The 24,332-nt window shown below is 44.9% G+C and overlaps 1 protein-coding gene and 1 non-coding gene across 3 annotated transcripts; one reads left to right on the top strand and one right to left on the bottom strand.

Moving 5' to 3' along the window:
- Positions 1-600: 600 nt before the first annotated feature.
- On the bottom strand, positions 601-675 carry Trnas-gga. The gene has a single exon. It is a non-coding gene; the product is annotated as a tRNA-Ser (tRNA).
- Positions 676-2,411: 1,736 nt separating this feature from the next.
- LOC8029562 (monocarboxylate transporter 4) lies at positions 2,412-8,353 on the top strand. 2 transcript variants are annotated; one of them, XM_040206226.2, is made up of 4 exons: positions 2,412-2,661; positions 3,493-3,636; positions 4,134-5,015; positions 7,934-8,353. In XM_040206226.2, exons 1-4 carry the CDS (start codon positions 2,451-2,453, stop codon positions 8,050-8,052), a joined length of 1,356 nt encoding a protein of 451 aa, XP_040062160.2. In that variant the 5' UTR covers positions 2,412-2,450; the 3' UTR covers positions 8,053-8,353. The 2 variants fall into 2 exon arrangements, with proteins under 2 accessions (XP_040062160.2, XP_040062161.2); XM_040206227.2 differs by lacking the exon at positions 3,493-3,636.
- The last annotated feature ends 15,979 nt before the right edge of the window (positions 8,354-24,332 follow it).

Here is a 24,332-nt window from a genome sequence, read left to right as displayed (position 1 = left end):
AGCGAGAAACTCCTCCTGAGCATGCGCTCTGAGTAGTCACCTCAATATGGCGTCCATGAAATATATTCATCTGAGGCCAGATTCACGAAGAGCTTCTTAAGTTTCTACAACTTAGCTAAGATGATCGTAAGTTAAGAAAACCGCAAGAAGAAGAGAAATCGGTATTCACGAACGCGTTCTTCGGTGAGAGGAGGAAAGCGACGCTCTCGTACGAAAAAACAAGAACTTCCGGTGCTCTCGATCCCCGCGAGAGCGGGCTGTTGCTATGGCGACGGCGTCTTCGGCAGCATGAACAACCAATCAGAGAGCTCGGCATGGTTCGGGGCAGTTCGGAGCACAATAACAAACACAGGCGCCCTTTCCGCTACCGCTTGTCTCGGGTTCGTGTCCGTGCAGCGATATGTCGACGATAACACGATTTAAACGCGCCCGAGTGCTGAGGCCGGGATATCTGTCTTCGTTAACTGCTACGTACTCAATCGCTACGAACTCAACACAACTGTCGTGACGAAAATAATCCCTGGAGGACGGGGACAAGAGGGCCAAAAAACAAACACAAATCTCCAAACAAAACTAGGTGATGGTGCGCGACCGAAAAAATCCGACTGGTCCGGGTATCGAACCCGGGACCTCTCCATTTCCAGTGGAGCGCTCTACCAACTGAGCTAACCAGGGGCTAGACGCCAGTAGAGCAAACAGGTTTTATCAGCTGCCACCAGACTGGTGGCAGCTGATAAAACCTGTTCGCTCTACTGTATACTGACGCCTTTTCAACTTGGATAGTGATTGGATTATTCTATCCTTAGCTGACGTTCGACCACGGTTGTACTCTTGAGGGGATTTACTCGTGTTATCAACCATAAGCCAAGTTGTGCTGACTGCTTTGACGTTGAGTCTTTGTTTCGAGAGTTTTCGTTTCTTCACTTGGTTCATGATGGTGTCTAGCTCCTTGAAGGTGCAAGCCAAACTGCCCAATTGGACATCAAACTCGTATGTTGTGATTGATAATCCACAAAATTCAAGATTGACCCAGATAAAAAGAATAGTCAGCAGTTTTACCGTTGCTATATGGCGTACTAATGATAATCACCCTTGAACCTATAAGAATAAATAGATGTATTTTTTTACATCTTCTAAAGCGTTATTGCTGCAATCTATTCAATTATGTGAGTATTATGTGCCTGTCTTGCATATTTCGATTTGCTTTGGTCTTCTACAAAGGCACAGCTCTCATATTGCCTCCAAGTTATTAAAACGCTCCACCCCACTTCATAGCCAACGTTTGAACTGTCGAACAATAACGTCCGACTTTAACCAAGTATCCACATATATAGTAATATAAAAGTTACTATCGTTCAGAATGGTTAAGAATGCCTTTGCGCATGCATCTCTCTCTTTTTCTTGTAAGAAACTTAGAACGTTTGTAAAAGTAACTAATTGACACTGATATTTCTCAGTTTGCTAACAGGGCAGGCTAAAGGCGGGTTGCGGGCTTCCTTTTTCTTTTTAGTCATGCATTAAGATATTTTACGCAGTCACTTATAGCATCGTAGATATAATGCCTATTATTGAGGAAAACCATGTCAAAGCGGAGTCGCTGCGGCGCAAATTGAAATAGCTTCCCACGAGCTGAGCGAACCGAATCGGAATGTAATTCTCTCGAACCGCGAAAGTTGTGTTTTTCAGTTTACGACCGGACGATAAAATTCATTCATCATTTTTAAAATGCAGAACTTCACAATTATTGGACGCTTTTTGTTTTCGTTTGGATGACCTAAACAATGGAATCATTCGAGATTGGAGAGGTCAAATGGATGCCTAAATTCTGTAAGCAGAAATGAATTGTGTTCGCTTCGGATTTCCTACAAGTTTCTGAATAAAAGTAAAGCCATGTATATATATATATATATATATATATATATATATATATATATATATATATATATATATATATATATATATATATATAAACAGGTTCAATTCACGAAGAAAGTCGCCTTCGGAGCCGCCAAGACGGCTTCAAAATCTATACTAAAGTCGGTGACAAGTCAAGAACCCAGTAGATGCTCGACCTCGAGCGCGAGCTTTCTGCCTTTGATAAGAATTCGTCTCACGGGCAGGCGATGCCCAGCGGAAGCCAACGTGCACGTGCTGAAGGCGGAGCATCTACTATTTGTTTATTTTTTTTTACTTGTCACCGACTATAGTTTCCTTGTTGTCGGCGTTTGTTTTTTGACGCAGTGTGGCTGTCGCTGCCCTGCACAAAACGAGCAAACATTGCCAAACGCAGTCAACGTTCGGGCAGCTACAGTTCCGATTCTGTCCCTATGACGATATCCCGGCAAACCTTGTGGTACGTGCGAGGCGTTCGTCCAGGTACAGCAAAGCGCTATCGTCCGTTGGCAGGAACTAGTGTTTCGAAGAGTGCGACGACGGGACGACCGTCACCGATGGCTGGTGCCGGGGGTGTCCCGGCCTTCGGGGTGGACTCTCGCTGGAGCTGGATTACCATGGGCTTCTGCAGCTGGGTCCTCTTCATGGACACCCTAAGCCTGAAGGCGTTCGGGACTCTCTTCTACGGCGTCATCGAGACTTTCGGCGTGACTAGAAACGACGCTTCCTGGCCCTTCACTGTTGCGGACGCCGTCAGCAGCTTCGTGGGTGAGCAAGACAACTTCGGTTGGCATCAGTATTAGTGACTCCACCGTGACGTGCGTTTCGGGGATATTTTCCCAGCTACTATACTCGCGGTCAGCTGTCCGTGGAAATTTCAAGAGAGGTGGAAAGCGCGTGTACGGCGGTTGGTGCACCCTCTCCCCTAGCATTGACTGCATTGCCACAGATAGCTGACCGCGAGTATAGTCTTGGTCATCAGGTTGTGCTGCTCTCGATGCAGTCGTATGTTAGCCATTGTTCCTAATCTATGACTCTGTAACTTTATGCTCCGAGAAATTGAGGGAGAGGAGGAGACAAGAGCTCGCGCGGATGTCGGAACGCCAAGCTCTGGATGGAATGATTAGTGGGTAGACCTAAAGCTAGCAGCCTTTGTTTTCACTCCACTTGTCGAATGCGTTAGAACGCGGAACGCCGGCGTCCAGCGTTTGGCGCTCGCATTCGAACGGGTTCGACAAGTGAGTGGAGATAAAGGCAGCTAGCTTTAAGGCCCATTCACGCACTTGAACAGAGCAGGACCGACTGAGACAAGACAGGTTTTCATGCCTCTTGCGTTTATCACATGTTCATTAAAAAGAAAAGTAATTTTGAACTTTTAAAGATAGTATGTTTGGAAATGAAGGAGACCGATTAATCGATTAATTATTCTATTACAGTGTGGCGATTAATAGGGTTATAATTTTTAATCGACGAGCAGCCGTATGAGTTGGCACACAAAGATACGGAAAAGTTTTAGTTTTCATAGCAAGTGCAAGTTTCAAAAACTGGGTCAAGACAGCTTTGACAGATTGGCGGTGGGATGCTCTGGCGTGTGCGCAGGCCCCTTGTGCGGCTACCTGTGTCGGCGGTTCTCTTGCAGAAAAGTGCTTCTCGTCTCTTCCTTCTTCTGCGGCATCGGTGTCCTTGTCTGCTACTTCGCTAAAGATGTGGTCTTTCTGGTCGTGTTCTTCGGCGTGGTGCACGGCAAGTACCATTTACTCGCTTTCGGAGCACAAAAAGAAAGGACAAAGACAGCAGGATCAGTTTGATTGAATGGAAATGAGGAAAGCTTGTTCTTGACAGCGCTAAGGTAATACAGACAGACCAGCAATTAGATGCTATCCTGCACTGAACAAGTGACAGTGAAAGTGTTCGGATTGTGTGGGACTAGATTGTTTTCTTTACATTTAGTTAAAGTCAAATCTTATTTCTCTTAATACCGTACATATGAAGGTGTTATATTTAAAGGTTAAAACACAGACGCGTAAATTATTATATTTGTCGTTCCTTTTTCACAAAATAAGGGCTATAAATATATTAGAACCGCTGAATACATGTTCCCCACATAAATGCAATTTTTACGTTAGGGCAATATGTCGCTTACAATTATTTTGGTGTCCTGATTTTTCATCACCCCCTGTATTCATGCCATTCAATTTTGCATGCGACACACCTTTACACATATTCTTTCGTGCATGCAGGATGCAGCCTGGCTGGCGTTCTCATTGGTGTAAATGTGCTCGTAATTCAGCACTTCGAGAAAAGACGTGCAACTGCCTGTGGACTAATGTACACCGCAGCCTGTCTGAATGCGTTCGTCGTGCCTCCACTTGTAGAGTTCTTCCGCTCCTACTACAGCACAAGAGTGGCGTTCCTTTTGCTGGGAGCGCTGATCCTGAACGGCTTTCCGGGAACCCTAGTTTTACACAGCCCCACGAAGACTGCCAACGCCGAGGAAAGTGTTGTGTCTGGGACCATCCAGTCCTCCGGTAAAGTCGCTTCTTCTGGGACGTCTATTACCAGCGAACTCTCGGTGGAATCCATTTCCGTCGCATACCTCAAGGACGGAAACACGCCATTGGTGCCTAGGACTGAATACGAAGGGCTCGGTTTCAAAGCCACCGTGAACAACGTACTGACGTGTGACTTCTGGGTGAACGCCATCAGTTACTCCATGGTGTACTTCGACCTCGTAACGTTCATGATGGTGGCTGTGGACCTAGCCTCTGACCGAAAGATCGCCCCGTCACTTTCAGTGTTCCTCTTCCACACGTTCACCATAGGAGATTGCCTCACGAGGACGCTGAGCGGATTCGTGGTGGACTCGGGATATCTCAGGCTACAGACGGTGATGGCGCTGGGTATGTTCTTTCAAGGTGTGGCCTTCCAGTCAATGGTGTGGGCGACCGAGTTGTGGTCGCTTCTGGCCTGCTCTTTGCTCCTGGGACTGAGCACGGGCTCCAGGATTTGTCTGAGTACCATCGACCTGGTGCGCCACTTTGGCGTCGAGGCACTTCCCGTCATGCTGGGGACCATGACATTCGTCGCTGGTGTGTTCACCATGCTGAGGCCACCGCTGGTAGGTGAGTACAACAATGTATTTTTTTTTATCTCCTGGACAGTTCCATTTTTAGAAATCAGGTTTTTCGGCTTTCATGCATGCTCGGTCTCTGGACATTAGCACAGATATAATAACTTCGTATAATGAGGTCAGGAAAGTAGCTGGTAATAAAGTCAGCAAAGTGCAAAAACAAAAAAAAAAAAAAACAGATGAAAAGCTTACATTGAGCAAACAGCTCATATAACAAGAAATAAATAGAGATTCAACAGTTGTATGAAAGAAGCGGCGGATAGCTACATTTTCTGACGCTAACTACATTATACGGAATTTCAGGACACGCTGCACGTCATTCGCTTGAACTTTATACATATGTATATATCTGCAAAACTAAAGACATTTGATTGCAGAAAACTACAATGAAAGGGGATCATAGAAAATTGACCGTAAGATTTGAAGGTAAACATATTCGGCAGAAATATGCCAGGTTGGGTGAGAATTATAGTCCAAAATTTGTAGCTGCAACCAAAACTCGAAAGGAAACCCGGCGTTTCGAAACCACCTCGGTTTCTTCCTAATGGTGACTGAAAGCACACGGAGCAGCAGCAGCTCCTAACCTCTTCGTCTTCACAGAAACCTTGAAGAAGAAACCGAGTTGGTTTCGAAACGTAGGGCTCCCTTTCCAGTTTTGGTTGGAGCAACATTTTTCAGACTTTGACCGTAAGATACGTATTCTATAGTATTAATGTCTTCGTTCCAACAAAATATTATGACCTAACTATGCGAGTCGAAAATGTTTAGAATTTTCTGTAACAAGGGTATTAAATGTCACTCGTAAGGAACATTAAAAAAAAAAGCGAATTAGCGATACAACACATGCGTTTAGGGAGATAAGAAAAAAGGACCGAGCGAACAGACACCACTACCAATCGTTGGGAGTCGTGTTTGCCGTTCTGTTCTTATTTATTTTCCTGTTCCTAAATGTATATGTCGTATAACCTTCCCGCTCATCCTGACTTTGTAGTAATACAAAGTTAATCTTAAAGTACTACCTGTACCAAATATTAAGTTCTTTGTTCCCTTTAGGATCAATCATTACGTTCCACATGACATGAGCTGTTTACAAAAAAAAAGGTTGAGTTTAATATATTATAAAAGAAGACCTATGAGATTGCCTTACCAATGAACATTTGTGAACCTCTTCCAGAAACGCTTCTTCACGTCACAGGCACCCGCAATCCCGGTTGTTTCGGGCCCTCTCTTCTCGCACCCCTGCTGTGCGCCACCTTTATGGAGAGACGTCAGAAAATAATAAAACAATTACACGTTGCTTGTTGAGATAGCGAGCGAACAGTTTGTCTACGTTTGAGATAGGTGGCAGTGGTTTAAGCAGTAGATTAGCAATCTAGGTAGCGCGTACCACCGCTAACCTCTGGTTGTTCAAGGAAACGAAGCGCGCGAAAAAAGGCTTGACGTAGCTATCAACCAAACGATTAAACAAAATATAGTAACATAAGGGAAAAGCCTACACTCGTTAATTCTTTACGCGTTTGAAGATTGAAGAGTTGGAGAAGAATAGAATCGCAAACCTAAACTGGGGAGGGGGGCGGGGGGTTGGAATCGCACTGAAATCCCTAAGCATAGAATCCAAATAATGATTTTTAAAATATATCCAGTGTTATTGAGCTAGCTAAGTAATTATGCTGTTTAAGAGGTTGGCCGCAAAAGAAAAAGAAAATAAACGATACGTTTACGTCATGAAGATATTGTCAAAACTTTATGGTGCCTGGAACGCATCTTTTTGTCTATTGAGTTCCGCCTGATAACCTTATAGAAGTGTCGTGCTGTTGCTTGCAGCGGTCCTGGAGGTGAAACAGTAGTGCAGGTTTATATGACAGATATTTGCTCTGCGGTAGGTCGCTGTTTAACTTTACAGTCAAAGGAAACTACTTCAGCAGTCACGAGCTGAAACGCTACTGCAGGACAGCGACACTTGCGTTCGCTTGTACTTTCTGCCCGAAATCTTCTACAACGAACCGCCAGGATAGCAACCTACGACACACGCCGACTCCTGTCGAAAGTGGTTCACTTTGGGACCACTTTCGATGCGGTCGCCTGAGCACTGCATTAATTGTTGGTACCACCAACCGCCTTGACACCTGTGTAAAAGTAAATTATGTCAATCAATCCTTCAATCAACCAGTCGAACGCACGATCTAGGCGTCATAGTTAAAACGGAAACAATCTGACATAAGTCTAGCACATTCAGCTTTATATACCCTGCTAGTTTTTTCTCGCCGGATATGTTAGATTTCAAGTATAAATTTTCAGCACGTAGTATAATTCTTTAAAAGTAGAGTTACTAGCGCGGACTATAAGGGTCATCCTTTTCTTAGTGCCGCACGCACTGACAAAAACACGCAATAAAAGCATGCAACGGGATACTACAAACACCAAAACATCACTCATACAGCGATAGCTCGAATGGATGACCGTATTTTTTTTTTTTTTTTTTAAGGCGCATTTGGCAGGAATGTTGACGTCATATTTTTCCGAGAAGTAGAGGGAACGGCCTTGGGGGAGCGAAGCGAAGAGGAGAGGAAACTAGGTATCTTGACGGTCACGCGCCTCGTCGGCCTGGTTCAATCTCGACTTCTTTTTCCAAAAATACGGCCGTCCATTTGAGATATCGCCTTACTAGTAGTGTTGTAGGGATTGTAGCGTCCCGCCTACATCTCCAGCATTGTTTTTTTGAAATCCAAATTTCGGTTCACCATCCCTTTAAGAGGTTTACCATTTCCGTTCAAAATTTTGAAGGGCTCAAATAAAATTACGCGAACTTTGCCCCCATGTCTGAACCAGGCATATTTGTTTTTGCATACGGCCGGAGCGGTTGTTGAATGTAAGCATTGGCCTTCTTGAATACGTGGTTCTATCTCGCAGGCTACTTCAGGGATCTCCTGGGAACATACGACGGATTTCTTCACATCCTGACAGCGACTAACCTTACTATGGCGACCGTGTGGACGGTCAGGTACTTCATCGAGAGGCGGAAAGAATGAAGGAACGCCGTCAACTAAACGGAGTGCTCGAATGATGTCGTTCGTCTTGATCACATGATCATATATCGCAGAAATACTTTATCGAAGGCTGCGACTCGACCAAAAGATCTGTGGCCGCACGAAAGGGAAAGGCGGAGAAGCGTCTTGGTGTCGTGTGATCTATACTTGAAGGGAGCCTTGGACTTCGTGTTATGGAGGCAAATATTCATTGTAAAAAAAAAAAATAATAATAAGCTACATGCATGTAATATAATTTACTGGTTGCCTGAACTCTCAATTAAAAACAAACAGCAACAAAAAACGACTCTTCTCGATAAATTTAGCTACCAGTCTTCAGTTTGGAAATCATACGATGCAAGTGGTACATCATATTACTTACGTTTAGTCACATGAACTGCTTGTAAAGTTTACTGTATACCTATAGGTTGTACCGATTGCCAGTAGATATGAACAATAGACAATCATTACATACAGTTACTGTGATTTACTATATCTGGCCTCAGATACTCCTGAAAAGAAATAACTGCATACTATAATATGGTGTCTTGGTTGCCTGAAGGCACACTCAGAAGAACAGCAGAAACAAAGAACGATTCTTCTTTATTTGGTAAATCATACGCTGAAAGTGTGATATTGCTTAATGTATAGTTGCATGCACTGCTTGGAAAGTTGACTGTTAGGCCTTTGAGTTGTACCAACTGGTACAACACAAAGGTTGTATCAGTACACTTGACCATAATTAAATATAGTTACATTGCTGTGCTTGGCATTGGGCACCCTTGGAATAAATAGCTACATTTAACATGGTATCTTGGTTGCATAACGCTCACTCAGAAAAAACAGCAGCAGCAACAAAGAACCACTTTTATCAATAAATTTACCTGCCATTCTTAATTGGGTAAATCATATGCTGTAATTGCAATATTACTTATGTTTGGTTACATATACTAAGAGTTGACTGTTAGACCTTTATGTTTTACCGACGTTCAGTCAACATGAACAATAAACCATAACTAAATATAGTTACTTTGATTAACATCTGCTATGATTAATAAAATGGGATTACTAACTCTAACGTCGTCAAAACATGAACTTACATGCATGCTGATCATTTCAAAACACGAAAGGCTTAGCGCGACAATTGGGCTTAGATGCTTCATAAGTAATACACAAGTGTAAAAATAAAGAGCATCAAGTGATGTGGATTTTGCGACGGTCACCTTAAGAAAAATAGTGTACTAAGACAAACAGGGAAAAATAAATATGTGGCAGGATGAGTGTTACAGTCATCAATTGCTCGATGAAATAAGCATTGTTTCAAGTGTATAATTCAGCTACTTGCGACCTAGCTATGTTTACCATTCTCACCATGTATTTTTTTTTTTTTTTTTACCATTAGCCAGCCGATAATTATTACGTACACCTACACTTTTCGCAATAAATAAAGCTGGAATGCAAAGCTAAATGAAATATATTTAAAATTTGCTTGTACGCATGAATGCTGTTCCTCTTTTACTAGCGGTGATCACCTCCCCCCCCCCCCCCCTTTTTTTTTGTGCATTCTGGTATACTTACAATTGAAATGCATTAGTATATTTCTGAAATGACCCAACAAAACGGCAAAAAAAGGCTGACCGCGAGCACACATTTTGTTCCACGCGCGACACTAGAGGCGTGTTGGTCGTGATCAGAGGACATATTTGACGACACTGTCGTTCGAAAACTGATGGCAAACGAAGCTAAGTTCCCTGAAGTATTTACTACTCAAATATTTTCTCCCAGTATCCCTACGCCCATTTTAGTGTCGAATAAGAAAGTCAAAAGAACTTTCCCTTTACGCGAATCATTATGCTTTCCTCATTTATACACCTAAATAGAGCAATTCAATTATCCCATCAAATTCGGTAGGGGCCACGAGGAACCGATACAAGCTGCATTCGGGCAGTAAAAATCAGCTGAATTCCTCTCGTGCGCACTAACCTCTTTCAACTCGGCTTCCCGCGAACACAGGAAAGCGTGCTTCGCCAGCGATAAGCCTCCCCGGCAATTGATGAATCGCCGTGTTAGCCAAATTTGGAATAAGCGCTCCCAACGCCGGGGGTAGCGACGGATGAAGAACGATCTACGTAAACATGGGTCCCCGCCCTTGGGCGCGCCCAAAAGAACCGACTGCAAGCGGCGAGAACTCTTTTGGCACCCCGCGATCACGGAGGGATGAAACTGGTCGCTGGTTGTGTGCGCGTATGTGTGTGTGTGTGTGTGGGGGGGGGGGGGAGGGGGTACGAAGAGAGAACCGAGACTTACGCAATGCCCCCCCCCCCCCTCCCCGCCCTCCTGGAGCTCCAGTCTCTCATCGTCCGCCATTGTTTACTCAGGGCGCGGACAGACGGGGGGGGGGGGGGGGGGGGATCTTGACAGAGGCCCCTAAAGCAACATCAGCAGCAGCAGCCGCAGCAACAGGACAGCGGTCCAAACGATCACAAACTAACCAGCACGCAGCTGTGAAAACAGCTCGGATCCCAACCAAACGAAACGAACAAATTCTGGCTCTCCGTTTACCAGGCCATGCTTGCTGTGTGTCTGCGAACCCGAAGCCATCCTTTCGGTGGCCGTGCCCTGCTGGCACTCCTTTTTTTTTTCAGCTTGGAAGAAGAAGGGTGTCTGAGATGGAAAGAAAGCAGGGTATGCAGGAGATGATAGTGGAGCTGTTCCAGAAGTCACGCGCGGCAGTGAGATGAGGCGGGAAGCGAGCGAGAGAGAGAAAGAGCTGCCTGCTTGCGAGCGGCCGAGCGAAACGTTCAACGGAAACGGCCCTTTCCCTCCGCGACCAACCTCGGCCCACTGGCCCAAAAATGGCGACGGCTCTCCCAGTCAAGGCCAAGGTCACACGCCAGAACCGTGCCCAGCCGGTCCGGAAAAACAAGTTTCTCCCGGCAGTTGGCCGATCTCTCCTTCCACCTCGAGCTGGTTCTGCAGAGCAGCGGGAGGCGCTCAGCTTGTTGCTTCGAAAACAGCTTTCCATTTCGCTATTGTTTTTTCTTTATTGTTTTTTTGTTGTTGTTTTCTTTAGAGGATGCAGTGTTGGAGTGGGGGCAACAAACCAAGGTGACACTGTGCAGGCCATTAGGTTAGTCTTTTATGTTTTTGACTGGCGGATGGCAGAAAAGAGGGGGGGGGGGAGAGAGAGAGACGAAGAGAAGCCAGGACTCTCGTATGGAGCGGACGCACCGCTGAGTTGGCCTTGAGTTGCTCCCTCGCGGCTCAGGGATTGATTAAAAACCTTCCTGCTGATTAGCGTCGCCTAGCGGAGGGGGGGGGGGGGGGGGGGGGGGGTTCGCAGAGCGCTTCTACGTAGCCTGGCCTCTACGTACCTGTGATTCAGGGTTGAGCTCGGAAAGCCGCTTAAGAAACCTGCGAGTGTTTCCCGTTCGGCACGACTCTTTCTGAGGTCATACGTTATTTTTAGATGGGGGTGCAAAAAGATAGTCATACACACCACAAAAAATCCGTCAAAAACAAAATTATCCGATAGCTTTCACTCGTCTTGCCCTCGTATCTTAACTGATCCATGCAGCACTCGTGGATTTTGGAACTCAGCTCGAGGCTGGCTTCAGTATTTCGCTTGGCAATGCTCCATGCCCTGTCTTCTCGAGGGCGTTCACGTTCCCGTTTATTTTACGGACGAAATGAAGGTGAAAGGAAAAGTGGCTCGTACATTATAAAAAAAAAGCCGTCGACAGATTAATTTTAGGAGCTAATGAAAGTTTTCCGGGAAGTGATATATTTACAAGACGTATTACGATTGACTGTCTGCTTTACGTAATTAACTTACGCAGTCCTGGTAGTGAAAGTCGTAGGATTACTGATTTTCTTCCTTACACTCTTAATTTGTTGTCATTCATTTTCATTCATTCATTCAGTCATTCATTTGCTTATTTTCTGTTCTCATGAAGAGCTTCATGCCTTGATAATGATGAACAACAGGATGTTCACAGGTTAGTTACAAAATTCTTAAAAGCTACGAAATTTGGGTTAAAAGCATGAATATCAGCTCCACTGAGGGTATTGTAGAAGTGTTGAATACGGGTCGTGGGACAGGTCAAGCGCAGAGGGATATATCGCCGAGGGACAAAAATCTTCCCCTGATTCCTCAAAATGTGCACCACAAATGCATCGACCAACCAGGGAACACAACAAAGCTCTCCACGCGTAGTCTTTTTTTCTTTTTTCTATTTGATCTTTCGGGATCGAACTTTAATCGAACGTTTTAAAGATGGTCGACCGTTTTGTGAATTATTTTGGTAATATATTTTTCAAAGTCTGAACAGCCATAGGCAAGCAGTCGTTCTTTTTCGAAGCGTACCCTTCACTTCACTCACACGAATCTAAAGTTCGAGCACGATCACAAAGTAAGAATAGAACACCAAAACAGACATGTACGCTAGTCATTACAAGTAATTTGCTTACTTGTGATCGTTACTACGAGGGAAAGTAAGCAAATTGCAAACGGATATAAAATAACTTATAAAAAAGTAGTGACTAGTTTACGAGTATGCCAAAAGGCGGCAACACAATTCCAGCTTCATGGTATTCAGCGCGCAGTAACTGGGTAACAGTCGTACGTGTAGCTCAGTTTAAAATTGGCGACCGTGCTCGAGGAGTATACGCTAAAAAAAAAAAAAAAATATGCTGTTAGCGTTTTTTTTGTGTGTGTGTGTGTGTGTGTGTGTGTGTGTGTGTGTATGTGTGTGTGTGTGTGTGTGTGTGTGTGTGTGTGTGTGTGTGTGTGTGTGCGCGCGCGCATGGGCAAAATGAATTTTTACAAAAGATATACGAGAGGAAACGTTTCCAGTTTTCGGTGAGAAGTGTTTATCGCGTAAAACGATGCAAACCTTCCGCTGAGAACTTCTCTGAAAGGAGCTCAAATATAGTTGACGAGGAGCAAACTGGTCGTCCTGTTGAGATTGTGAGAGAAGGAACAGCTCGGCGGGTGAGAAAAATCATTCGAGCGACAGGTTTCGGGGCACTGGCAAAGAGATGAGATAAGTGTGGAAACGTTAAAAAGAATATTTCTAGTAATAAAAAAAAAGTTTTTTTTTTCAAATTGATGTCTTGCACCGATGTTTTTTTTTTTTAAAGAGCGCGCGTTTTTGTGATTTATTTACTTTCCTTCGTTTTTTTCCTTCCCCTTTATAACGGCGCCCTTTGTCTGTACAAGTTTCCTACAAAAGAATGCGCCAACCAAGTCTCCGAGAGAAGGATGATTTTTAAATATTGATTAATTAACGAGATAAGTAGCCAATAGTTTGGTGATTCTAATCAATTAAGGAACAGTACGAAAAATCCGTATTCAAACGGTCCGAAAAAATCAGTTGTTTCAAAAATTTGAAGTAATCGCAAAAGTAACGGTTACTTTTTCAAATAACGCCCAATTTCTATTCTTCTCGAGTAATGAAGACATCTAATTCCATACTTTTTAAGTTAAGAGGAACTGTAGTTGTGTAGATGGTTGAGCGTGTTGGTTTCTAATTTAGGATAACGAAAGAGGGACATTGAAGACAAACATGTACAAGACTTCACCAATGTGTGCTCGCGCGTAATACACATCAGCACGTCGACGTTTTTTCTTCTCTATTTCCAAGATTTCTGGTCGGTGGAAAGTCAACAGGAACGACCGGTGTCATAAAGATTTTGACCAAGGCAAAGGATCGTACGCTCCATTATCACTAACCCCGTTACCTTTCAAGAAATGATGAATGATGAAATTATTACGAAAGGAAAATATAACCAAGTCTTAGGGCACAACCACGACCAGCTCCGTGTAACATGGCCTCCTTCCTCACCCCTACTCCTGCTTGCTTACAGGTAGTTTCATCACCTTCCTCATCTACAGTAATAAAAGTCAGTCATTAAGAAATGACAGCATCGCAAACTCACCTGCGCGTACAAGTAGAAGTTACGTACTTTCCCACGTTACTGAGTGGAAAGGAACGTTAAAAGAAATACAGATGTAAAAAAAAGTAAAACAAAAAGTATTATTATTATATATTTATTCTTTTTTTTTTGTCGGAGGGTCAACATTACCAGACATATTTCGTTCTATCTGCATTGAGGAGCCCCGCGGAGTGTTTAAACGTTAATGGTGTTACAAACGACCCATACCATTGACGATATAACCATGAGCGTTTGTATAGGTTGTTCGGCCCAGTGCAGCGGTGTTCACGGGAACGGCCACTTTACAGAGGCTACTACAGCGGCCAAAACGAAAAGTTTCTTAGGTATACCAGGTATGTATGGAAATAGTAAGCTTTTATTTTGAGTATGTTTCTATGAGTCTCAGGCCATTAAAATCCACGGGGATATATTTTTTGATTGTAGGGCAATTAGACACAAAGGTGCAAGCGAGCTGGACAAGAATGACGAAAATAATCCCTAGAGAAGGGGTACAACAGGAACAAAGGACAAACACGTATCTCCAAATTTGCTCCAATCTCCAGATTAGTGTTTGTCTTGTGTTCCTCTTGTTCCCCTTCTCCGGGGATTAGTTTCGTCATTCTTATTTAGCTCGCATGCAACTTTGCATTCCATTGCATTACAATGATAACCTTAAAATGCAAGCCTTTCACCCTTGTTGGTGTTAGATTGATGGCAGCTGATAAAACACGTTTGCTCTACTGATGTCTAAGCCCTGGTTAGCTCAGTTAGTAGAGCGCTCCACTGGAAAGGGAGAGGTCCCGTGTTTGATACCTGGACCAGGCGGATTTTTTCCGTCGCACACCAGCCACCTAGCTATTGTTGTGCTTGGAAATTTGTTTGTCCTTTGTCCCTCTTGTTTCCCTTCTCCAAGAATTATTTTCGTCATATTGTTTTTCATCAATATGGTGGGCAGTAATTTCCGCTTTTGCAATGGTATTCTATACACGACTAGAAATGTCGCGAACTTGTCGATAGTCAAATTAAACCAGGTTCAACTATTTTTCGAATTTGAACACGAAGTTCGATTGAAGGTCAACTATTAAATATATGGGCGTAAATTAATAGCGGGTTGACAGCACCTGGCTAAGGTGGTGTGCAATTGTGTTGTGCATGAACAGCCAGAAGTTAGTTAGCTTCAATGGGGGCGTCTGGTGACTAGCTGTAGATGAGAAATTTTGCCAGTGCAGTACTACTGATAGCCTGGAAACTTTAGGTCTTTAACGTGCATCACGCAGAGTTGATACACGACCACGCGACAGTACGACGCTCATTCAGATTGAAACGGGCAAGGGTTGGGATTGAAAGGAGGGGCGTGACATTTACAGAGAGTATTGCATAATTCACGTGAGCAAACTACTGCGCAAAGTGTGTTTTCCTAAAACTTTAAGCGTTCGAGAAGAATTCGGGCAACGCTCTTCAAAAGTTGAACTTTGTCGAAATTTGCCCGAAGTTAGAAGGTTCGCCGAGCCGGCCGAACATCAAGTTCGACAAAACTGCGCAACATCTATACATATGATTCAATACGAACAAATATATGTCGAGACTATGCATAAAAATTATATATACGTGAGTTTATGATCAGTATTAATCGATATTTTAATATTGCGTTTATGACTGTTCCAGATAATATCACGATTTATGCATATGTTCGCGTGAAATCAATTTCTAACAGAGTTTGGCTGAGAGCTTCCAAGAGAGGGCCGACGTAATAGGCGAATGACCCAAATTGTTCGAAATAATAAAAGAGGAATTGGTAAAGTACTAAAAGAATAGGTCAAACACAATTGTAGACAACTTTAGGTCTATTTCACTCAGGTGCGTATTGCGCAAGGCATTTAAATATACTGCGCATGACGCTATTAAAAAAATTATTCCTGTTAAAACCAACACGTTTTTTTTTTTTTGCAAATTTCGCAAAGCTGTTTTTTGCAGTACCCAATCTAGAAAACATTTTTTTTTTTTTTTTTTTTACGATCTGGTCAGTGCGAACGAAAAAACGAACTGCACTCGGATGGCATTTTTAAAGATTTTCACAAAGGCCTCGATTTTGTTTCTCGCTACACTCGTTACTACACCAATTGAGTGCTCTAAATATTGGTAATAGTATAATCGGGTGGGCTAGAAGATTTCCCTGATTCGTCGCTCGTAATTATTCCCCCCTCCTCCCCAAACAAGATGGCTGGTGCCAGGATAGTAAAATGACACGTATCCTGCAACTCTCCATAAAAAGAAAAATTAAAAGCCGACGGAGCCAAGCAGTAGAGCCAAAAGTGCGTGGTCACGGCGCCCGGCTTCTTTGTGCGTTGGCAATCTCCGGCTAAACCCACAGTGTTTGCACCGCAGTCTGCGCCTTTGTGTGTGTGTGTGTGTGTGTGTGTGTTTGTGTGTGGGTGGGTGTGTGTTTGTGTGTGTGTGTGCGTGTGTATGCGTGTGTATGCGTGTGTGATTTAGCCGGTGATCGACAATCACACCGTGACGATTCACTTTTGGCGCTGTTGGACTGGCTGCATCAGATCGAAGCTACGGCTTAAATCGCACTTGATGTGAAAAAAAACTACATTCCAATAAAAAAAAAGCTAAATTACAATCGCAAGAAAAAAAAGAGAAAAAAGGTAAGACGTTACTTGCACAACTGTTGCGAGTCCAAATGGACGCGAAGTAGAAGAGCGCATCACGTAGGTAAGAAGACCTATAATGTTTTGCCCTCGAGGCGGTAAGATGTAGCTAGACAGGCGGGTCACGTAGTGCTGGCGGTCGTCTTTCCGAATGCATGCAGGAAAGCCTACGGGGGTAAAACAGGGAAAACGCATCTCCTTTGTGTATAACGCGGGATTGCGGAAGTCTTGGCGCCGCGACCAGACGAACACAGATCGAGAGGATCGCGTCTTTGCTTTCTGTTGCAAACCAAAGTGACGCGATTAGCGGACTAAGTGCTCCTTCAATTACACGACAGACGGGAAGGGGAAGTGATGCCCGAGGCGCAGTCAGATCACGGGCTTGCTTATCACTCGGTCTTGCGGAATTTTCTTGGCAGCCTGGGCGAGGGGTATCGTCTCAGCGGCGTTGCCGCGTGGGTTGGATCAATGCGGTACAGCAGTCTATCTCTGAAATCGAAAGGTATGGCGTGACGAAACTCGCTGCCAGTTGAGGGAAGTGAAAAGAAAGTGTCAATGCAAAGGGAGGGACGTACATTGCGATCGAGTCGATTAGTTTTCCACGTTGTATGAATGTTGCGTATATACGTGTTTCTCGAGAAAATAGCCGCATCGTCTTCCTTCTTGTCTGCCCCTTTTATAAGAATTGCTCTGGACACGTTAATTAATAAAAAAAAAAAAAGACGCGTTACCAATACAGCTTTGCAAGTATAACTTATTATATTATAGCTTGATCTTCGTGGATCTTAATTCTACAGAAGGTCTCAAATAGCACCCAGGCTCTTTAAATCCACCGCAAGAATTGATTTCTTAACCTATCGTGCTACGACTTTGTGCAGCGTTGCCCACGGGCAGTGTTGTGCCCGTTACCGAAAAAAAGTAACGAAATAGCGTTACTCGTTAGTTTGGTAAAAAGTAACGCGTTATCGAGCTAAGTTACTCTTTTACAAACGTAACGATATACCGTTACCGTTACTTTTCAAAAATAACGAACGTTACTCTTACGTTACTTTTACGTTACTTTTTGTTCGAGTACACATGTTTGGCAGAGATGTATGATAAGCCTCCTTAACAAGCTTGGATAAAGATAAAAATTTACAGAGTGGTTTGATAGTGTTTTGATGCGCGACGCAGCTTAATTTTCGGCATGCAGATTAGGCATTGAAACTGTAAAATACCTGATTCTGTCTCCTTTAGTTGGTACATTTTATTCAGACCTGCTGGCCATGGCGACGGACTTTCGTTATTCATGCCCATCTCACGCGCAGAATGAGCCGGAGATGTTAGTCAATCGGCTTTTATAAACTACAGCATGCGAACGAGGACTGCTGGAACACAACCAGCCAACCAACACCCCTCACCTATACGCCGGTTTTAGTAACAGTCCGGTCCATACTATTACCAGAGACTGATTTACTTCACTATCTGGAGCAGGACACCGGTTACCAGCACACTGGCTATAACCACCTGCGGCCTCTTACCAGCAGCAGCTCTTAGCTTTCCTGTGAAAAAAAAGAAAAAAGGTTTCGTGTTCGTAAGTTTTCTTTCCAGGTTTAAATTTCTTTTTTTTTATCATGACCTTAGGGAATTAAAGACTAATCAAGCGAAAGATTCTTCTGTGTACAAAAGTGGGTCAGGAACTTTCAGGCAACGAGGGGGAGACCGAGGGTAAAAATTTTCCACAAAGGATGTTTCTTTTTTTTTTTTTTTTGAAACTAGAGAAATGAGCATATCGCTTCGCCACGAGTTGTCCACTGTTGTAAACGGACGTCTCTCCACGGCTTCCCCCCGCTGTCCACTTCGGCTGCAGAAAGCAGGGGGGGGGGGGGGGGGGAGAGGAGGGAGGGGAGGAGGCTGTAACGCAGTCGTTCGTTCAAGCCCTGTGGGTGGTGACACTATGAAAAAAAAGAAAAAGGAGGATGAACGGAATTAGCTGGTAGCCGAAGGTTTTTTTTGCCTTCGAGAAGTGAGTTTTTTTTAAACTTTACTGTGACGGATGCTGGTTCCGTGCAGCGATAAGCTGGTGCAGGATTTTGAGATAAGCTCGTGCAGGATTTTCCCAGTTTTGGTCAAAAGTAACGAGTAACGAGTAATGAAATTTGACAGCTGATACCTTAAAAAAGTAACGAAAATACTTTACTCGTTAGTCATTCAGAATACTAACGAGTACGTTACTGCGTTAGCGAAAAAAGTAACGCGTTACCAGTAACGTCGTTACTAGTAACGCGTTACCTCCAACACTGCCCACGGGTGGTGCATTTTTTCTATAAAATTTGCAAAGAGCGAACTTAAACGAGGAAAAAGTAAACAAAGAAGAAGCCTGAACTCCCATGGAAACGCAGCGAAGTCACCGGTCTTCAAACAATAAGGCGCCATTTGGCACGCGAGACTCCAGATGGCGCAAGCGGTCGCGACGCCAACTGCCGCCAACGAACGAGCATACGGCGCCGAGAGCCGGCGTCATTAGCAGACGAGCTTTTCGACTCAAAAGCGGTGCGCGTACTGCAGGTGGCGACAGTCGCAGAACCAAAAACAGGCGCGGTAAGAACAAGGCACTGCAAAGCCAACGACATAAGCACCTCGCAAAAAATAAATAATAAAGCTGACAAAATAACCCAACAAACCATTCTTTTAATAGCTTACGCGTCCATTCAATGTGTTTTATTAGTACGGATGATAAAATCATGCATTCGCACCTGGCATCGAAAAGGCTCGCGCCGCTTTTGAGTCGAAAAGATGGTCTGCTAATAACGGCCGGCTCTCGGTGCCGTATGCTGGTTCGTTGGCGGCAGTTGACGTCGCGACCGCTTGCGCCATCTCTCGTCCCACGTGCCAAGTGGCGCCCTACTGTTTGAAGATCGGTGGCTTCACTGCATTTCCATAGGAGTAAAGCCTTTTTCTTTTTTTACTTTTTTTCTCGGGTAAGTTCGCTCTTTGCAAATTTTATTGAAAAAGTGTACCACCTGTGAGCAACGCTGCACAAAATCGTAGCGCGATAGGCTAAGAAACCAATCCTGGTTGTCGATTTAAAGAGCGTAGCCGCTATTTGAGACACCCTGCAGTTGTGCAGGGTTCACGCCGAGTCAAACGTGAAACGAAATACAGCAACATTCTAAAATGATGGTAGTATACCTCGCAGTAACGTCACGCAGGACGTGCGTGTTATTGGGGATTAAAGTTGAACGTGTGTTTAACACTATGGTCACGGCGTCAGCCCCTGTTTCATAAAAATAAAATTGGAAAAAATTAGCAAGCTTTTTTTGTTCGTGTTTTATTTCTTTCTTTTTTTTACAAAAAAGACGGAAACATTAAATAATATTATGTGTACACTCTACAGTCTTTAGGAGTTCCTTTCCTTTATACCATTTGGACATAAAGCATAGGAGCGATTGAAGGGAATCGAAGACATAAAGGTCCAGTGGGAGCTTCTAACCACGAAATCTGCAGGCATGGCGGAAATCCGCATGAAAGTCGCCTTTTTTAACAAAAAATCTTAGTGGGCACGGCTTTCCACGTTGTCCACGAATGAATTATGATTTTTTTTTTTATTGTTGCTGATGGGTGGTTAAAATGTCGACTGCAGCCTGGAAGATCAATTGATGAAAGGTTTGTGAAGATAATTTGAAGTTGCAAAGCACGACCGCACCAGGCTCTTTTCCCTGGAACAGTAACACGAAATGAAATATGCAGCTTCACCCACTGGAACCCAACGACCGAACAAGAGCCAGTACAACGGAAGCAAAAGGATTCGCAGCCACCTTGCAGGCTTCGAGTCCAGAAGTCGACAGGCAGGGTCTTAATTGTATGAAAGACGCATGCAAAGCAGGGTCTTAATTGTATGTTTATAGACGCATTCGTACAATTAATACCCCCCCCCCCCCCCCTTCTGAACCATCCGGGCCGAAGAAGGTATCTGTTCATCCCTCACCTTGGCTATGGTAATCGGTAGGTTAAAGGGACCATGAAATGACTTTTTTACTTTTTCCACACAACTTTTACAATAAACCGTCAATGTTCACTGAATGCCGAACAGGCATCCGTTTTCGTCTCGGTTTATTAACTTCTACACAAAAAAATTAATGAAATATCGACTTTTTCTTGACCGCAAAACAAGCCGTGACGTACGATGTTTCCGGAACCGGAAGTTCTCTCTGCAGTAGGAGATGAGAGCGTTAGCGAGTTGGGGTGCGCCGGTGGGTTTTACTGCGCCGATGTCACCGACGTATTTTCTGAATCGGCGCCTCTCATCGCCGCATCGCAGCTGAACGAAATTCAATGAGATACGTTGCGCTACAGCGACAGCATGGGACTAGTCCCTGTAAAGAGGGGTTTACATCCGTCTCGTCTCGTGACGTGAAGTCTCTCGTTGTCTTCGGGTCTGTGCTGACGTCGTTGTCGCCGATTGCCAGTCAAGGGTCTCTTCTCTTGGGTTTTAGTGATGTCGGGATCGTAGACAATTTTAGGGTTGAATAACTTGGTTTAATATGCAGGTATTATACGCAAAAATTACAACATAGTTAAAGTTCGCTAGTTCTCAAAACTCGATGGCCTCTGCCGTTTAACTCTCTAAGTGACACCTCTGCACTTTATCTACTCGATTTTCCGCATCGCTCTCGATGGGACGTTTATCTCCACTCCTCCTGCATCGCTCTCGATGCGTCTCCTTTGAAATCTCTTAGTTGACTCCCTTTTCTCAACTCTCCTGCTCCCAACATAGCTACCCTCGTTTCTCTCTCTCTTTCATTCTCTCCCTCTGAAACACATTCTCGTCTTCGTGGTACGGCTACACAAACCCCGACAAGCAAAATAATAAATGAGTGCAGTTGACGCTATCCAAAACGAAACGGCCCTCCGCCGCTGACTCTGTAAACATTAAAATCATCGACCCTTACAAAAGCACATTAGCCGATTCCCGGTACAACCCCGAAAGGTCGGCAACACGAAAGGGACGTGTCATCAACGGCATAAATCGCGTACACAAATCAGTACACATTCCGAACGAAGCTGTCAAGAGCAGCTAAAATAATAAAAAGCACCTCCGTACACGGAGAAAACGCGGCACCCGCACACGGGTGTAAGGTTACAACCTTCACGTTCGCGCCTCCACTTGGGGCCCATTGACCCCGGGAGGGGACACGCGCCGTGCCGTAAAGATGCCGGAACCCCCGAAGGAAGCAAAAACATAGAAAATAACACGACACGCCCCCTCTAACCGAAATGAAAACATATAAAAACAAGATTTGCGAGCCTCTGCTCGCGAAACGCCCATTGTTTTCATTACATATGGTGCAACTCCACCCTGTAATACAGCTTTATAAAACTAACCATATAAAACAGACACGCACAAGTGAAATACTACGAATACAATAAACACTTTTTTTTTTCACATCCTCAACGCTCAGGTTTATAAAAATTAACAACAAAAAAAATACTCTGCGACTACATGCTCAGTGAGGACGCAGATAGTAAGCCTTGGCGGGTCACTACATTCTGATCCTAGTGCCCTTAAATACGCGACAAGGCGTCCGCATTCGAATGCAAGCGACCCTGTTTGTAGTCTATCTTAATCTGGTAGGCCTGCAGCAACAGGCTCCACCTTTGCAGACGGTCATTGTTCTGCCTGCTGTTGTTTAGCCATCGCAGCGCGTTGTGGTCCGACTGGACTGTGACATTTTGCCCATAAACATACACATGGAAATGTTTCATGGCCCACACAATTGCCAGACACTCCTTCTCAATTGTTGAGTACTTCGTCTCACGAAGAAGTAGCTTACGGCTGGCGTACGCAACGGGGTGCTCGACGCCCTCGCTAGTTTGAGCTAGGATGGCCCCGATCGCCCTGTTGCTAGCGTCTACTTGGAGTATATAGGGTCGACTCGGGTAGGGGCTCCGCAGCACTGGACTGCTGCATATTCTCTGCTTCAGTGCGCGGAATGCGCTCTCGCATGACGGCGTCCACACTACATGCTTAGGTTCCGCCTTGCGTGTGAGGTCTGTAAGCGGCGCTGCCAGCTCCGCGACGTTTTCAATGAAATTCCGGTAGAAGTTAACTAGTCCCAAGAAGGAACGGACCTCTGTCTTCGTGTAGGGCCTCTCGATCGCCTGGATGGTTTCGATCTTTTCAGGATCAGGTTGTGCTTGCCCGTTCCCAATCACGTGCCCCAGGTAGTGCACTTCACGCTTCCCAAACTGGCACTTGTTTATTTTTAGAGTTAGGCCTTCCTGACGCAACTTCTCCAGGATGGTGCGCAAATGAAGCAGGTGCTCTTCCCACGTGTTGCTGAACACCGCTATATCATCCAGGTAGGCCCGAGCGAAGTCGCGGTGCTCTCTCAGGAGGTCATCCACCAGCCTTTGGAATGTCGCCGGTGCTCCCTTCAGTCCGAACGGCATGACCGTAAATTCGTACAAGCCGGTGTCCGTTCGGAATGCTGTCTTGGGAATCGCCTCCTCTGATAGACCGATTTGCCAGTAACCTTGGGACATGTCCAGGGTGCTGATTACCCTGGCTCTCCCCACAGTCTCAATCATCTCAGGGAGTGAAGGCATGGGGTAGGCATCATCCCGTGTTGTCGCGTTCAGCTTCCTGAAGTCGACACAGATCCTCATGCTGTTGTCTTTCTTCTTTACGCACACCATGGGGGATGCCCACGGACTTGTCGATGTCCGTATAATGCCCATTTCCAGCATTTCCTTCAGTTGTTCCTGTACCCCCGCCTTGATACTGTCCGGAACTCTGTACGCCTTCGACGCAATCGGGTCGGCGCTCGTTGAGATCTCGTGCAGTATTCTCGTGGTTCTACCAGGCCTATCGTCGAAGACATCACCGTAGGAGCGGATCAACTCGTCCAGTTCTTGAACCTCGTGAGCCTGAACTTCCGCATCCACGTTCAGCCTTCCGCTTGACCCGCTCTCTCGGGTCCGTACATCGAAACACGCCATTTCGTCACCGATTTCGTCGGGTGCTTCCATTACAAAGGACATCTCTCGGGTAACGTTTTTGGTACGTTCAACATACTTCTTTAGCACATTCACGTGGTACCTCTCCTCCTTCTTGCGCTTGCCTCCGACATCGATTAAATAATCCACAGGGGACAGCTTCGCGAGAACTACAAACGGCCCCCTCCATTCCGCGTAGAGCTTCTTCTCTGACGAGGGAAGTAGGGCCAGCACCTTGTCCCCGCGTTGAAACTCTCGGTTTCTTGACTTTTCGTCATACCACTTCTTCTGCTTGTGCTGGACCTTTGATGAGGTTGCTTTCACCACCGCGAAAGCGTCGTCCATTCTTTGACGGAACTTCGTCAGGTACTCTACGATCGATGTCGACTGCGCCCCCGTCACTTCTGCTCCCTCCAGCTTTCTCTCAGTACGTCTAGTGGTCCCCTTAGATGCCGTCCGTACAATAACTCAAATGGACTGAAGCCAGTGGTCTCGTTGGGTGTCTCCCGGTACGCAAATAGCAAAAACGGGAGAAGATCATCCCAGTCAGTAGGTTGCTTCTGGATGTACTTCGCCAGCATGCCCTTTAGGGTCCCGTTAAATCTTTCCACTTGTCCATTTCCTTGCGGGTGGTAGACGCTTGTAAACTGAGTTTTTACTCCCAACCTTTCCCACAGCTCACGGAGCAATGCTGACGTGAAGTTGGTGCCT

Source organism: Ixodes scapularis, unplaced genomic scaffold, assembly GCF_016920785.2.
Source record: "Ixodes scapularis isolate PalLabHiFi unplaced genomic scaffold, ASM1692078v2 PGA_scaffold2__306_contigs__length_199485367, whole genome shotgun sequence".
Taxonomy (NCBI): domain Eukaryota; kingdom Metazoa; phylum Arthropoda; class Arachnida; order Ixodida; family Ixodidae; genus Ixodes; species Ixodes scapularis.
Note: the sequence above shows the minus strand (reverse complement) of the source record. Positions and strands in the feature narration are given on the sequence as shown.